The 16441-nt window shown below is 39.3% G+C and overlaps 1 protein-coding gene across 6 annotated transcripts in view; it reads left to right on the forward strand.

Annotated features, from left to right (window-relative positions):
• Positions 1 to 16441, forward strand: part of F8 (coagulation factor VIII) — a 218915-nt gene that overhangs the window by 143661 nt on the left and 58813 nt on the right. For 5 of the 6 annotated variants that reach the window (XR_012091877.1, XM_073013275.1, XM_073013274.1 and 2 more), the window contains 4 exons: positions 12934 to 13087; positions 14865 to 15077; positions 15363 to 15591; positions 15799 to 15981. Coding sequence is in view for 5 of the 6 variants with exons in the window: in XM_073013275.1 (XP_072869376.1) it covers positions 12934 to 13087; positions 14865 to 15077; positions 15363 to 15591; positions 15799 to 15981 (779 nt within the window). In the remaining variant the exon portion in view is untranslated. The remainder of the gene's footprint in view (positions 1 to 12933; positions 13088 to 14864; positions 15078 to 15362; positions 15592 to 15798; positions 15982 to 16441) is intronic. The other variant, XM_073013276.1, reaches the window with a different exon arrangement.

Consider the following 16441-nt stretch of genomic DNA (forward strand, 5'->3'; position numbering starts at 1 on the left):
ATAAGAAAAATGTGGTGGTTTTGTGTGAGTCTGTAAGCACTCCCAGGGGCCTCATCCCCAGGGAGCAGTACAGAGAAGAGGCATAGAAAAAAAATGTGGCTCCCTATTTCTGTCCAGAAAGAGTTTATGACACATTCTTCCAGTAGCTACTTTGTGGCCTGGCTTCTAATTAACTTGTATCAAGGAGCTGAAGACAGACAAATAGTAGCCTGCTGGCAGCCTGAGGAGAAAATTGGTACTTCCCAAACCTTCTCCTTCAGCTCATCCCAATGATAACTCCAGATCTATTAATCCCTCCTGAAAGAATTTGTCCATACATCCAGTGTCCGAACTTTTGCTTTACAGCTTCCACCTGAGGGACTGCATCCTAACTCTCCTAGCTTTGAGAGCAGAAGAGACTAGGCAAACATGACTTTCTCAATACCACAGGGAAAAAAAGCAGCAATTTTATATAGGCTCACCAGTACTTCCAGGGGCTTCATCCCCTGGTAGTAGTGTATAAAAATACAACTTCCTATTTTTCCCTGGAAGGGGTTTATGGCACATGTTGAGCACCCAAACGTTTACAGCTATTACCTGAGGAATGCATCCTAAATCTGGCTCTGGGAGGGAAAGGGACTAGGCATATGCAAGTCTTCCTAGATCACAGAAAGAGATGGTTTTAAATGGGCATGCAAACACTTCCAGAGGCTATACCCACTGAGAGCTGTGCAGAAAAGAGGCTGGAAAACACAACTCCCATTTTCTTTCCAGAAGGGGTTTACTTTACACTATTCCGGTGACTACTTGACAACCTAGATTCTAATGAAATTGCATCAGGGAGCTAAAAGGGCAGAAGAACAGTAGCCCTCAGGCAGCCTGAGCAGAAACTCAGCAATTCCTGAGCCTTTCCTCTGGTTCACCCCAGTGATAAATTAAAGTCCTCATTCTACCTGGAAGAAATTTGTCCATGCACAAGCACAACTTCTATAGCTTCCACCCAAAAGACTGTCTCCTATACAACCAAGCTCTGGGAGTCAATGAGGCTTTGTGCTCCCAAGTGGCCATAGACCACAGAAAAAAAAAGAGGTGAACATACAACAGGCCAAATTCCAGCAGCCATCTCCCCAGGATCAGAAGGTACAGCCTGAATATACAGGCATTTGCCACAGATTTTCTCTCCAGCTTAGTACAGAGAGTTGGAGGTAAACCCTGCACTCAGCTTCACCATGAGGATAGAAGGAACTGGACTACATATCCAATGCCCCGGCCTTTCCAGTCACATCTAGAGGGTCTGCCTTCTACTTTACTGGTCACAGGGTACTGACAGGACGTGGCAAATTCTAATCTCCAGGGGACCATCAAAAACAGAGACAGCACTTTGGCCAAACACAAAGATTTGTGAGGCACCTTAAAGTCTCCAGCTGGACCAACTGGTGAGATCCTTCTCCTACATGAGGCATGTCTGACAAGACTGGGAGAGGCAGTTTTCTTATCTTATGTGCAGACACCAACACAGGGAGCCAAGGAAAATGAAGAAACAAATAAATACATTCAAAATGAAAACAAGATAAACCTACAAAAACCTACCCGAGTGAAGTAGGGATATGTGATTTACCCAAAAGGGAATTTGAAACAATGGTCATAAAGAGAACTGTTCCCTAAAATCAGGAGAGAAATGCAGGAAAAAAATTTAGAATTTCATCAAAAAGATAAAAAGTATTAAAAAGTACCAAACAGAAATCAAGAGTTAAAGAATACTATAACTAAACAGAAAAATTCAGTAGAGAGGTTCAAAACAGACTAGATCAAGCAGAAGAAAGGATCAGTTAACTCAAAGACAGGTCACTGAAAATCATTTAATCCAAAGACCAAAAGAAACAAAGAACAGAAGAGCAAAGATAGCTTAAGAGACTTAAGGGACACCATCAAATGGAACAGTGTATGTATTCTCAGTGTACCTGAAAAAGAAAACTACAGGCCAACATCACTGATGAATATAGATGCAAAAATCCTCAACAAACTACTAGCAAACTAAATTCAACAACACATTAAAATGAGTATTTGTCATGCTTAAGGGGGATTCATCCTAGGAATACAAAGATAGTTCAACATATGGAAATCAATAAATGTGATATACCACATTAACAGAAGGAAAGACAAAAACCATATCTTTATTTCAATAAATGTCAAGAAAGCATCGAATAAAATTCAACATCCCTTCATGATAAAAACTCTTAACAAACTTGATTTAAAAGGAGCATATCTCAAAACAGTAAATGTTATATATGACAAATGCACAGCTAAGATTATACTGAATGGGAAAAAATTGAAAGCCTTTCCTCTAAGATCTGGAACAAGACAAGTATGCCCACTTTCATCAATTCTATTAAATGTAGTCCTAGAAGTCCAAGATGCAGGAATTAAGCAAAAGGCCTTCAAATTAGAAAAAAAGAAATCAAATTCCCCTTGTTTGCAGAAGATACAATGTTATATTTAGAAAAACCTAAACACTCCACCAAAAAACTGTTAGAACTGATCAACAAATTCAGTAAAGTTGCAAGATGCAAAACCAACATATAAAAATCAGTAGCATTTCTATATACCAAGAGCTAACAATCTGAGAGAGAAATCATAAAAGCATTTTCATTTATAATAGCTACAATAAAAATAAATATCTAGGAATAAATTTAACCAAAGAGGTGAAATATCTCTATCCTGACAACTGTAAAACATTGATGAAAGGAATTGAAGAAGACACACACAAAATGAAAAGGTATCTATCCCATGTTCATAGAATGGAAGAATTCATATTGTTAAAATATCAGTACTACCAGATTTAATGTATTACCTATCAAAATGCCAATAACATTTTTCACAGAAATAGAAAAAGCAATCTTAAAATTTGTACAGAACCACAAAAGACCCAGATATGGTTTGGCTGTGTCCCCACCCAAATCTCATCTTGAATTGTAGTTCCCATAATCCCCACATGTCATGGGAGGGATCCAGTGGGAAGTGATTGGGTCATGGGGGCAGTTTCATTGTCCATATCACTATCAGCATTTTGGTGAAAGCTATTCAACGAATAGCCTGATGATGCAGTGGAAAAGACAAACCCATTTTCTGGGGAGAAATTCAATCCAGCTATAAGAATTTGTATAAGTAACAAGGAGCCAAATGTTATTCGCCAAGATAATGGGGAAAATGTGTCCAGGGCATGTTAGAGATCTTCGCAGCAGACCCTCCCGTCACAAGCCTGGAGGCCTAGGAGGGAAAAATGCTTCCGTGGGATGAGTCCAGGGCCCCCCTGCAGTGTTCAGCCTGGGACTTGGTGCCCTGTGTCCTAGCCACCCCAGTTAAAAGAGGCCAAAGTACAGCTTGGGCTATGGCTTCAGAGGGTGCAAGCCCCCAGCCTTTGTTCTGTGGGTGCACAGAAGACAAAAATTGAGGTTTGGGAACATCCGCCTAGATTTCAGAGGATGTATGGAAACGCCTGGATATCCAGGCGGAGGTGTGCTGCAGAGGCAGAGCCCTCATGGAGAACCTCTCCTAGGGCAGCGAGGAAAAGAAATGTGGAGTGGGAGCCCCCAACAGTCACCACTGGGGCACTGCCTAGTGGAGCTGTGAGAAGAGGGCCACTGTCCTCCAGACCCCAGAATGGTAGATCCACTGACAGCTTGCACCATGCACCTGGAAAAGCCATAGGCACTCAATGCCAGCCCATGAAAGCAGCCAGAAGCAAGGCTGTACCCTGCAAAGCTAGAGGGGCAGAGCTGCCCAAGGCTGTGGGAGCCTGCCTTTTGTATCAGGGTGACCTAAATGTGAGACATGGAGTCAAAGGAGAATATTTTGCAACTTTCAGGTTTAATGACTGCCCTATTGGATTTCAGATTTGCATGGGGCCTGTAGCCCCTTTGTTTTGGCCAATTCCTCCCATTTGGAATGACTGTATTTACCCAACACCTGTACCCGTATTGTATCTAGGAAGTAACTAACTTGCTTTTGATTTTACAGTCTCATAAGTGGAAGGGACTTACCTTGTCTCAGATGAGACTTTGGACTTGGACTTTTGGGTTAATGCTGGAATGAGCTAACACTTTGGGGAACTGTTGGAAAGGCATGATTCTGTTTTTAAATGTGAGGACATGAGATTTTGGAGGGACCATGGATGGAATGATATGGTTTGGCTCTGTGTCCCCACCCAAGTCTCATCTTGAATTGTAGTATATTGTTTGTAAAAATTCCTGCCTATCCAGAGGTTTTTTTAAAAAAACACCTATGCTTTCTCTGAAGCCCACATTGCCAAGATGTTCATCATGGCAATATGGCTTGTGACAGCAAAAATGACTCACCAACGGAAGCAGCTGGCTTCACTGCTCAAGTGATTATCCTGAACCATCCAGGCCAAATCAGTGCTGGCTCTCCACCTGTGTTGGATTGTCACACAGCTCACATTGCTTGCAGGTTTGCTGAGCTGAAGGTGGTTGATTTCCTTCTGGTTAGAAGCTGGAAGATGACCCCCATTGTGATTTTTATTTCTATGGTTTCTTTCTAGTTTAGTCTTGAGGTCTCTCCCTTGAGAATGGTCATAAGCCAAGATAGCCACTTTCTAGGAGAGTCCTGACCAGGGGGAAGGTTAAGTTTGAGTGTGTCAGCTAGGTGAGACACAATGATGAAGTAAAAACAAAATAAACAGTGGAATAAAATACTAACAAGTACCTAGAAATAAGTCTAGCTAAAAATATGCAAGATGTCTATGGAAAAAAAAACTATGGAAATTTACTGAGAAACTTTAAAGAGTACCTAAATAACTTTCAAGATACACCACATACATGAACTGGAAAACATGATATTTGAAACTGTCAGTTATTGCCAAACTGATTTATAGATTCAGTGCAACCTGAATGAAAATCCCAAGCCTTTCCTTTTGTAGAGCTCAAAAAGCTGATTCTAAAATTAATATGACAATGTAAAGGTTTATGAATAGCCAAGTCCTTCTTGAAGAGGAAGAATAAGATGAGAGTAATTGTTGTATAATATATTGAGACTTATTTTAAAGCTATAATAATTAAAACAATGTAGCAATTGGTATAGGGATAATCAAACAGGTAAATGAAATAGAATAGAAAATTCAAAACTAGTCTAACGCACATAGACACTTAATTTATGACAAAGGTGTCACAGAAGAAGAGTTTCAATAAAAGATGCTGAAAAATGTTGGTATCTATATAGACAAAACATTACATTGGATTCCTAACTCACACCATACACAAAAATCCATTCATGTTGCATTACAAGTCTAAAAGTGAAATATAAAATCATAAACATTTTAGAAAGAAAAAGTAAAAGAATATATTAATAACGACAGGGTAGGGAAAGAAAGAGAATTGACATCAAGATACAAAAGCACTAGCCAATAAGGATTTTTAAAATAAATTCCACACATTAAAATTACAAACTTATGCTCATCAAAAGATAACATAAAAAGAATGAAAAGAGTAGCCACAGAATGGTAAATGTTTGCAATACATAACACAAAGAACACACAAAGGAAACTTATATAATAGATTTTAGGGGGCGGAGCAAGATGGCCAAATAGGAACAGCTCCAGTCTCCAACTCCCAGCGCGAGCGACACAGAAGACCGGCGATTTCTGCATTTTCAACTGAGGTACTGGGTTCATCTCACTGGGGAGTGCCAGACGATCGGTGCTGGTCAGCTGCTGCAGCCCGACCAGCGAGAGCTGAAGCAGGGCGAGGCATCGCCTCACCTGGAAAGCGCAAGGGGGAAGGGAATCCCTTTACCTAGCCAGGGGAACTGAGACACACAACACCTGGAAAATCGGGTAACTCCCACCCCAATACTGCGCTTTAAGCAGACAGGCACACCAGGAGATCATATCCCACACCTGGCCGGGAGTGTCCCACACCCACGGAGCCTCCCTCATTGCTAGCACAGCAGTCTGTGATCTACCGGCAAGGCAGCAGCGAGGCTGGGGGAGGGGCGCCCGCCATTGCTGAGGCTTAAGTAGGTAAACAAAGCTGCTGGGAAGCTCGAACTGGGTGGAGCTCACAGCAGCTCAAGGAAACCTGCCTGTCTCTGTAGACTCCACCTCTGGGGACAGGGCACAGTAAATAAACAACAAACGCAGCAGCTCTGCAGACCCAAACGACTCTGTCTGACAGCTTTGAAGAGAGCAGTGGATCTCCCAACACGGAGGTTGAGATCTGAGAAGGGACAGACTCCCTGCTCAAGTGGGTCCCTGACCCCTGAGTAGCCTAACTGGGAGACATCCCCCACTAGGGGCAGTCTGACACCCCACACCTCACAGGGTGGAGTACACCCCTGAGAGGAAGATTCCAAAGCAAGAATCAGACAGGTACACTCGCTGTTCAGAAATATTCTATCTTCTGCAGCCTCTGCTGCTGATACCCAGGCAAACAGGGTCTGGAGTGGACCTCAAGCAATCTCCTACAGCTACAACCTACAGCTGAGGATCCTGACTGTTAGAAGGAAAGCTATCAAACAGGAAGGACACCTACACCAAAACCCCATCAGTACATCACCATCATCAAAGACCAGAGGCAGATAAAACCACAAAGATGGGGAAAAAGCAGGGCAGAAAAGCTGGAAATTCAAAAAATAAGAGTGCATCTCCCCCGGCAAAGGAGCGCAGCTCATCGCCAGCAACGGATCAAAGCTGGACGGAGAATGACTTCGACGAGATGAGAGAAGAAGGCTTCAGTCCATCAAATTTCTCAGAGCTAAAGGAGGAATTACGTACCCAGCGCAAAGAAACTAAAAATCTTGAAAAAAAAGTGGAAGAATTGATGGCTAGAGTAATTAATGCAGAGAAGCTCACAAACGAAAGAGACGAAAACCATGGCACGAGAAATACGTGACAAATGCACAAGCTTCAGTAACCGTCTCGATCAACTGGAAGAAAGAATGTCAGCGATGGAGGATCAAATGAATGAAATGAAGCGAGAAGAGAAACCAAAAGAAAAAAGAAGAAAAAGAAATGAACAAAGCCTGCAAGAAGTATGGGATTATGTAAAAAGACCAAATCTACGTCTGATCGGGGTGCCTGAAAGTGAGGGGGAAAATGGAACCAAGTTGGAAAACACTCTTCAGGATATCATCCAGGAGAACTTCCCCAACCTAGTAGGGCAGGCCAACATTCAAATCCAGGAAATACAGAGAACGCCACAAAGATACTCCTCGAGAAGAGCAACTCCAAGACACATAATTGCCAGATTCACCAAAGTTGAAATGAAGGAAAAAATCTTAAGGGCAGCCAGAGAGAAAGGTCGGGTTACCCACAAAGGGAAGCCCATCAGACTAACAGCAGATCTCTCGGCAGAAACTCTTCAAGCCAGAAGAGAGTGGGGGCCAATATTCAACATTCTTAAAGAAAAGAATTTTAAACCCAGAATTTTATATCCAGCCAAACTAAGTTTCATAAGTGAAGGAGAAATAAAATCCTTTACAGATAAGCAAATGCTTAGAGATTTTGTCACCACTAGGCCTGCCTTACAAGAGACCCTGAAGGAAGCACTAAACATGGAAAGGAACAACCGGTACCAGCCATTGCAAAACCATGCCAAAATGTAAAGACCATCAAGGCTAGGAAGAAACTGCATCAACTAACGAGCAAAATAACCAGTTAATATCATAATGGCAGGATCAAGTTCACACATAACAATCTTAACCTTAAATGTAAATGGACTAAATGCTCCAATTAAAAGACACAGACTGGCAAACTGGATAAAGAGTCAAGACCCATCAGTCTGCTGTATTCAGGAGACCCATCTCACACGCAGAGACATACATAGGCTCAAAATAAAGGGATGGAGGAAGATTTACCAAGCAAATGGAGAACACAAAAAAGCGGGGGTTGCAATACTAGTCTCTGATAAAACAGACTTTAAACCATCAAAGATCAAAAGAGACAAAGAAGGCCATTACATAATGGTAAAGGGATCAATTCAACAGGAAGAGCTAACTATCCTAAATATATATGCACCCAATACAGGAGCACCCAGATTCATAAAGCAAGTCCTTAGAGACTTACAAAGAGACTTAGACTCCCATACAATAATAATGGGAGACTTCAACACTCCACTGTCAACATTAGACAGATCAACGAGACAGAAAGTTAACAAGGATATCCAGGAATTGAACTCATCTCTGCAGCAAGCAGACCTAATAGACATCTATAGAACTCTCCACCCCAAATCAACAGAATATACATTCTTCTCAGCACCACATCGTACTTACTCCAAAATTGACCACGTAATTGGAAGTAAAGCACTCCTCAGCAAATGTACAAGAACAGAAATTATAACAAACTGTCTCTCAGACCACAGTGCAATCAAATTAGAACTCAGGACTAAGAAACTCAATCAAAACCGCTCAACTACATGGAAACTGAACAACCTGCTCCTGAATGACTACTGGGTACATAACGAAATGAAGGCAGAAATAAAGATGTTCTTTGAAACCAATGAGAACAAAGATACAACATACCAGAATCTCTGGGACACATTTAAAGCAGTGTGTAGAGGGAAATTTATAGCACTAAATGCCCACAAGAGAAAGCAGGAAAGATCTAAAATTGACACTCTAACATCGCAATTAAAAGAACTAGAGAAGCAAGAGCAAACACATTCGAAAGCTAGCAGAAGGCAAGAAATAACTAAGATCAGAGCAGAACTGAAGGAGATAGAGACACAAAAAACCCTCCAAAAAATCAATGAATCCAGGAGTTGGTTTTTTGAAAAGATCAACAAAATTGACAGACCACTAGCAAGACTAATAAAGAAGAAAAGAGAGAAGAATCAAATCGACGCAATTAAAAATGATAAAGGGGATATCACCACCGACCCCACAGAAATACAAACTACCATCAGAGAATACTATAAACACCTCTACGCAAATAAACTGGAAAATCTAGAAGAAATGGATAATTTCCTGGACACTTACACTCTTCCAAGACTAAACCAGGAAGAAGTTGAATCCCTGAATAGACCAATAGTAGGCTCTGAAATTGAGGCAATAATTAATAGCCTACCAACCAAAAAAAGTCCAGGACCAGATGGATTCACAGCTGAATTCTACCAGAGGTACAAGGAGGAGCTGGTACCATTCCTTCTGAAACTATTCCAATCAATAGAAAAAGAGGGAATCCTCCCTAACTCATTTTATGAGGCCAACATCATCCTGATACCAAAGCCTGGCAGAGACACAACAAAAAAAGGGAATTTTAGACCAATATCCCTGATGAACATTGATGCAAAAATCCTCAATAAAATACTGGCAAACCGGATCCAGCAGCACATCAAAAAGCTTATCCACCATGATCAAGTGGGCTTCATCCCTGGGATGCAAGGCTGGTTCAACATTCGCAAATCAATAAACATAATCCAGCATATAAACAGAACCAAAGACAAGAACCACATCATTATCTCAATAGATGCAGAAAAGGCTTTTGACAAAATTCAACAGCCCTTCATGCTAAAAACGCTCAATAAATTCGGTATTGATGGAACGTACCTCAAAATCATAAGAGCTATTTATGACAAACCCACAGCCAATATCATACTGAATGGGCAAAAACTGGAAAAATTCCCTTTGAAAACTGGCACAAGACAGGGATGCCCTCTCTCACCACTCCTATTCAACATAGTGTTGGAAGTTCTGGCTAGGGCAATCAGGCAAGAGAAAGAAATCAAGGGGATTCAGTTAGGAAAAGAAGAAGTCAAATTGTCCCTGTTTGCAGACGACCTGATTGTATATTTAGAAAACCCCATTGTCTCAGCCCAAAATCTCCTTAAGCTGATCAGCAACTTCAGCAAAGTCTCAGGATACAAAATTAATGTGCAAAAATCACAAGCATTCTTATACACCAGTGACAGTCAAACAGAGAGCCAAATCAGGAATGAACTTCCATTCACAATTGCTTCAAAGAGAATAAAATACCTAGGAATCCAACTTACAAGGGATGTAAAGGACCTCTTCAAGGAGAACTACAAACCACTGCTCAGTGAAATCAAAGAGGACACAAACAAATGGAAGAACATACCATGCTCATGGATAGGAAGAATCAATATCGTGAAAATGGCCATACTGCCCAAGGTAATTTATAGATTCAATGCCATCCCCATCAAGCTACCAATGAGTTTCTTCACAGAATTGGAAAAAACTGCTTTAAAGTTCATATGGAACCAAAAAAGAGCCCGCATCTCCAAGACAATCCTAAGTCAAAAGAACAAAGCTGGAGGCATCACGCTACCTGACTTCAAACTATACTACAAGGCTACAGTAACCAAAACAGCATGGTACTGGTACCAAAACAGAGATATAGACCAATGGAACAGAACAGAGTCCTCAGAAATAATACCACACATCTACAGCCATCTGATCTTTGACAAACCTGAGAGAAACAAGAAATGGGGAAAGGATTCCCTATTTAATAAATGGTGCTGGGAAAACTGGCTAGCCATAAGTAGAAAGCTGAAACTGGATCCTTTCCTTACTCCTTATACGAAAATTAATTCAAGATGGATTAGAGACTTAAATGTTAGACCTAATACCATAAAAATCCTAGAGGAAAACCTAGGTAGTACCATTCAGGACATAGGCATGGGCAAAGACTTCATGTCTAAAACACCAAAAGCAACGGCAGCAAAAGCCAAAATTGACAAATGGGATCTCATCAAACTAAAGAGCTTCTGCACAGCAAAAGAAACTACCATCAGAGTGAGCAGGCAACCTACAGAATGGGAGAAAATTTTTGCAATCTACTCATCTGACAAAGGGCTAATATCCAGAACCTACAAAGAACTCAAACAAATTTACAAGAAAAAAACAAACAACCCCATCCAAAAGTGGGCAAAGGACATTTCTCAAAAGAAGACATTCATACAGCCAACAGACACATGAAAAAATGCTCATCATCACTGGCCATCAGAGAAATGCAAATCAAAACCACAATGAGATACCATCTCACACCAGTTAGAATGGCGATCATTCAAAAGTCAGGAAACAACAGGTGCTGGAGAGGATGTGGAGAAATAGGAACACTTTTACACTGTTGGTGGGATTGTAAACTAGTTCAACCATTATGGAAAACAGTATGGCGATTCCTCAAGGATCTAGAACTAGATGTACCATATGACCCAGCCATCCCATTACTGGGTATATACCCAAAGGATTATAAATTATGCTGCTATAAAGACACATGCACACGTATGTTTATTGCAGCACTATTCACAATAGCAAAGACTTGGAATCAACCCAAATGTCCATCAGTGACAGATTGGATTAAGAAAATGTGGCACATATACACCATGGAATACTATGCAGCCATAAAAAAGGATGAGTTTGTGTCCTTTGTAGGGACATGGATGCAGCTGGAAACCATCATTCTTAGCAAACTATCACAAGAACAGAAAACCAAACACCGCATGTTCTCACTCGTAGGTGGGAACTGAACAATGAGATCACTTGGACTCGGGAAGGGGAACATCACACACCGGGGCCTATCATGGGGAGGGGGGAGGGGGGAGGGATTGCATTGGGAGTTATACCTGATGTAAATGACGAGTTGATGGGTGCAGCACACCAACAGGGCACAAGTATACATATGTGGCAAACCTGCACGTTGTGCACATGTACCCTACAACTTGAAGTTTAATAATAATAAATAAATTTAAAAAAAAAAAAGATTTTAACAGGATTCTCTGTGTCCTCCTTCTCCAGCAATCAAGGATATATAGGGTACTATTTTGATTCAAAAAGAAAAAAGCAGATTATTCAAGAGAAAACTTAGCAGAAAAAAAACTTGGATAGGTGCTCCACAAAAGAGGAAATCCAAATGACTGCTACTCGTAAGAAAAGATGCTCAACCTGATGGAACATCAAAAAATGTAAAAACACAGTCAATACCAGGTATTTGTAATAATTTGGAGCAAATGGAACTCTCATACATTGCTAAGGAAAATGGAAAATAGTGCAGCTGCTTTGGAAAACAGTGTGGCAATACCTACCAAAGTCGAACACATGCATACCTAGCAATTCCACCGCTGTGTATGTGCCCAACAGAAATGCACATATATGTTCACCAAAAGATATGCACCAGAAGGTTCTAGCAGGCCCATTTGTAAGCACCAAAGATTATAATGACTCAAATGTCCGTGATTAGGGTATATTCATATAATACTATACAACAATAGGAATGAACAAACTATAGCTACATACAATAATATAGATGAATCTCACAACCAGAATGCTAAGTGAAAGAAGAAACAAAAGAATATATGTAGTATGTTTTATTTACACACTTCAAAACAGGCAAAACTAAACTATATTTTTAAAGGATGTACGATTATCATAAAGATCAGAATGGTGGATACCTTCAGTGGGAAGGGAGAAAGTATGATTGAAAAGGGACATTCAGTGAGTCTTGTGGGTTATTGGCAATGTTACTGATCTGGGTGATGATTGCATTTTTGTACCAAAGGCATTTGTGTTTTATGCACTTTATTGTACATGTTTTAGTTCACAATTTTTTTTAGTTCACAATTTTAATAGGATTTTTAAAAGTAAAAAGAAAAGAGGTCCAAGGGCTTGACCATGGGACTCTCTTATATTTGGAGTGTGTTTATAAACTCTACATTCATTCAACATTCAACAAATATTTTCTGAGCTACTACTTTGTGCCAAGCACCATTACAGGTGCTGGGAATACAACAGTGAACAAAATAGACAAAACCCCAGTTTTCATGGAACTTACATACTAATAAAGCTTGGCAAAAGTATATTTCAAGGAAGATAAAGTGGTTAACTATGCAAAATGCTTCTCAGACACCTAGGAAAATGAGGATGTGAGGCATTTCTACCTACTTGGTACATAAAATTATTGCTTTTCCTCTGCTTTCTTTTCTCCAGGGCTCAGAGTGGCAGTGTCCCTCAGTTCAAGAAAGTTGTTTTCCAGGAATTTACTGATGGCTCCTTTACTCAGCCCTTATACCGTGGAGAACTAAATGAACATTTGGGACTCCTGGGGCCATATATAAGAGCAGAAGTTGAAGATAATATCATGGTGAGTTAAGGACAATGGAATTACAAGAAAATTAATTTTATATATTTATTTTCTTGCTGACTATGATGTATTCCCACTTTTGGAAATGTTTAAGTATAGAAAAATAATTCCATAATTATCATGTTTGTGTATGTTCTTATATTTTTCCTGTGTATTTTTCTCCTTATATATTCAAATTATACCATACAGAATTCTGATTCTTGTTTTTTAACTAAATATCACATCATAAACATTTCTTATGTCATTAAAAACACTTCCTATGTATGTTTTTAAAATACTGTATAATAGTCTATTATATGAATTTTTGGAACCATAGTTTATGTAACCATTTATTTGAACAACCTTTTAGACAGTTTCTTTTTTCACTATATAAATAATGCTGTAATCACAACAGTTTTTCTAAGATTAAAATTCCAGAAGTGCAATGTATTTGAGCATCTTAAGAGTTTTTCTTTTCTTTTTTTTTTTTTTTTGAGACGGAGAAGAGTTTTTCTTATTAATTATTTGGTAATGTCCCTTGCACATTTGTCTTTTGTGGAGAAAGTGCTTTTCTTATTAATTACGTTGCCTTATATATTAGATAGTAAACCACTGAACATTTTAATGAAAAGTACTTTTTCAAGTTTTTGTTTTCTCTTAATTTTATAAATGATGGTTTTTGAAATAAAACAAATTTTAATTTTTAGATAATAACCCATCAATTTTTACTTTTTGACACTTTGATTGCTTTTATGTTTATAAAAATTCGTGCCTATCCAGAGACTTTTTAAAAAACAGCTATACTTTCTTCAGTTTTTCTCTTACAGTTTAATTTTTTACATTTAACTTTTTAATACTTCCTGTAGACTAAAAGTTATTTTGGTGCATTGTGTGAACCAAAGATCAAAGTAGTTTTATTTTTTTCTGAAAATATCTATTCATTGTTTCAATTAATTGATTGTTTATATTAAGGATGTAGAAGGATCTAAAATTATGGAATTGTGGGCAATTTTTGCCTTACATTTTATTTGACTTTCCATATATTCTATGATAAATATGTATAATTTTTTTTTTTTTTTTTTTTTTTTTTTTTTTTTTTTTTTTTTTTTTTGAGACGGAGTCCCGCTCTGTCGCCCAGGCTGGAGTGCAGTGGCGCAATCTCAGCTCACTGCAAGCTCCGCCTCCCGGGTTCACGCCATTCTCCTACCTCAGCCTCCCGAGTAGCTGGGACTACAGGCGCCCGCCACTGCGCCCGGCTAATTTTTTCTATTTTTAGTAGAGACGGGGTTTCACCATGGTCTCGATCTCCTGACCTTGTGATCCACCCGCCTCGGCCTCCCAAAGTGCTGGGATTACAGGCGTGAGCCACCGCGCCCGGCAAATATGTATAATTTTTAATCTGGAAAATAAACCTTTTTAAAAAGATAATATGCATTCATTCTAGAATTTGTCATGAAGAACCTTAACTTACATATCAACTCTTGGTGTTATGGTCTCTTATAACCCCTGCAGTGACATTTTCCCTTTTACTCTGGAATTGCCTTTAAGTGTTTAGGAGTTTTCTCCTTTGCAACTTTGAGTTCATGCCTTAAATTTAGAATACAAAACCTCCTCAGGATTAAGTTTGGGTTCTAACAGCATCCATCTGTACCACTTCTTCCAGGTTATTAAAAACTTTGATAAAGACCAAAAGACAGGTATTTCTTTTAGGGATGTAAACCCTAAGGACTTTAAGATCCTAGAAGATTATTCTTGCTTTTTTTTTTTTTTTTTTTTTTTTGTCGTTATTGTTCTGCAGGTAACTTTCAAAAATCAGGCCTCTCGTCCCTATTCCTTCTATTCTAGCCTTATTTCTTATGAGGAAGATCAGAGGCAAGGAGCAGAACCTAGAAAGAATTTTGTCAAGCCTAATGAAACTAAAACTTACTTTTGGAAAGTGCAACATCATATGGCGCCCACTAAAGATGAGTTTGACTGCAAAGCCTGGGCTTATTTCTCTGATGTTGATCTGGTAAGCAGGTGTCTATTGTACTGACCACTTTTTGGTTTAAAAGAAATGGTCTTTGTGTGCTAAGAATTTTGGTTTTTATCCTACATGCAATGAGAAGCTTTAAATAGGGAGTTGATCACTATATTTGTGTTTTAGAAATGTCATTCTGGAATCTACTGAAGAGGATGGATTATATTTTTGGAAGATGGGAGGCAGGTTGGAGTGGCATAAAAATTGATGAGAAATCCACTCTGGTTCATAGGTGAGAGAGCTTATACTCATAGGATTGATGTCTTCCCTCCCTAGGAAAAAGATGTGCACTCAGGCCTGATTGGACCCCTTCTGGTCTGCCACACTAACACACTGAACCCTGCTCATGGGAGACAAGTGACAGTACAGGAATTTGCTCTGTTTTTCACTATCTTTGATGAGACCAAAAGCTGGTACTTCACTGAAAACACGGAAAGAAACTGCAGGGCTCCCTGCAATATCCAGATGGAAGATCCCACTTTTAAAGAGAATTATCGCTTCCATGGTAATATAACCCACATCTAAACATTATCACTGTGAAATGCAGATTGCACTTTGACAAATGAGACTTGATCCAGTGCCTTAAACATTGTATTTATTTAGAGTATATCTGTGGGGGTGGAATCCTCATAGATGTCAGTTTTTTTGGTGGAGTGGAGGGAAAGAAACTTATATAATAGATTTTAACAGGCTTCTCTGTGTCCTTCTCCAGCAATCAATGGCTACATAATGGATACACTACCTGGCTTAGTAATGGCTCAGGATCAAAGGATTCGATGGTATCTGCTCAGCATGGGCAGCAATGAAAACATCCATTCTATTCATTTCAGTGGACATGTGTTCACTGTACGAAAAAAAGAGGAGTATAAAATGGCAGTGTACAATCTCTATCCAGGTATGAGCTCGTTTGCGTTCTTTCTTCTACCTACTCTATTTGTTGAGTACTTACTTTAAATGGTCTAGGCACTGGGAACACAATCAGTGAACAAAACAGACAAGCTCCATGCTCTCAGGTAACACTTCTTCATGCTCTCAGGTAACACTTTTTCAAACCTACAGGGAGATAAATAAATTAGCAAATGAACAAGATAATTTCACATATAGAAAAATTGCTAAAAAGGAAATAGAACATAATAAATGGATAATTAATGTCATAGTACTTTCCTAGGGAAAAGGAATTTATTCCTTTATCATTTACCATCTCAAATCCCATAGGGCACCAGTAGTCATCCAAAGAGTGATTTGTTTATGTATGTAACCAATATATTGATTAAGCACTACTCATAATGTTGATCACGACACAATTCTATTTTGGTTCTCCACTGTCCCTTTAAAATAGGTTTGACCAGGTGCAG

The sequence above is a fragment of the Chlorocebus sabaeus genome, chromosome X (assembly GCF_047675955.1).
Source record: "Chlorocebus sabaeus isolate Y175 chromosome X, mChlSab1.0.hap1, whole genome shotgun sequence".
Classification (NCBI taxonomy): domain Eukaryota; kingdom Metazoa; phylum Chordata; class Mammalia; order Primates; family Cercopithecidae; genus Chlorocebus; species Chlorocebus sabaeus.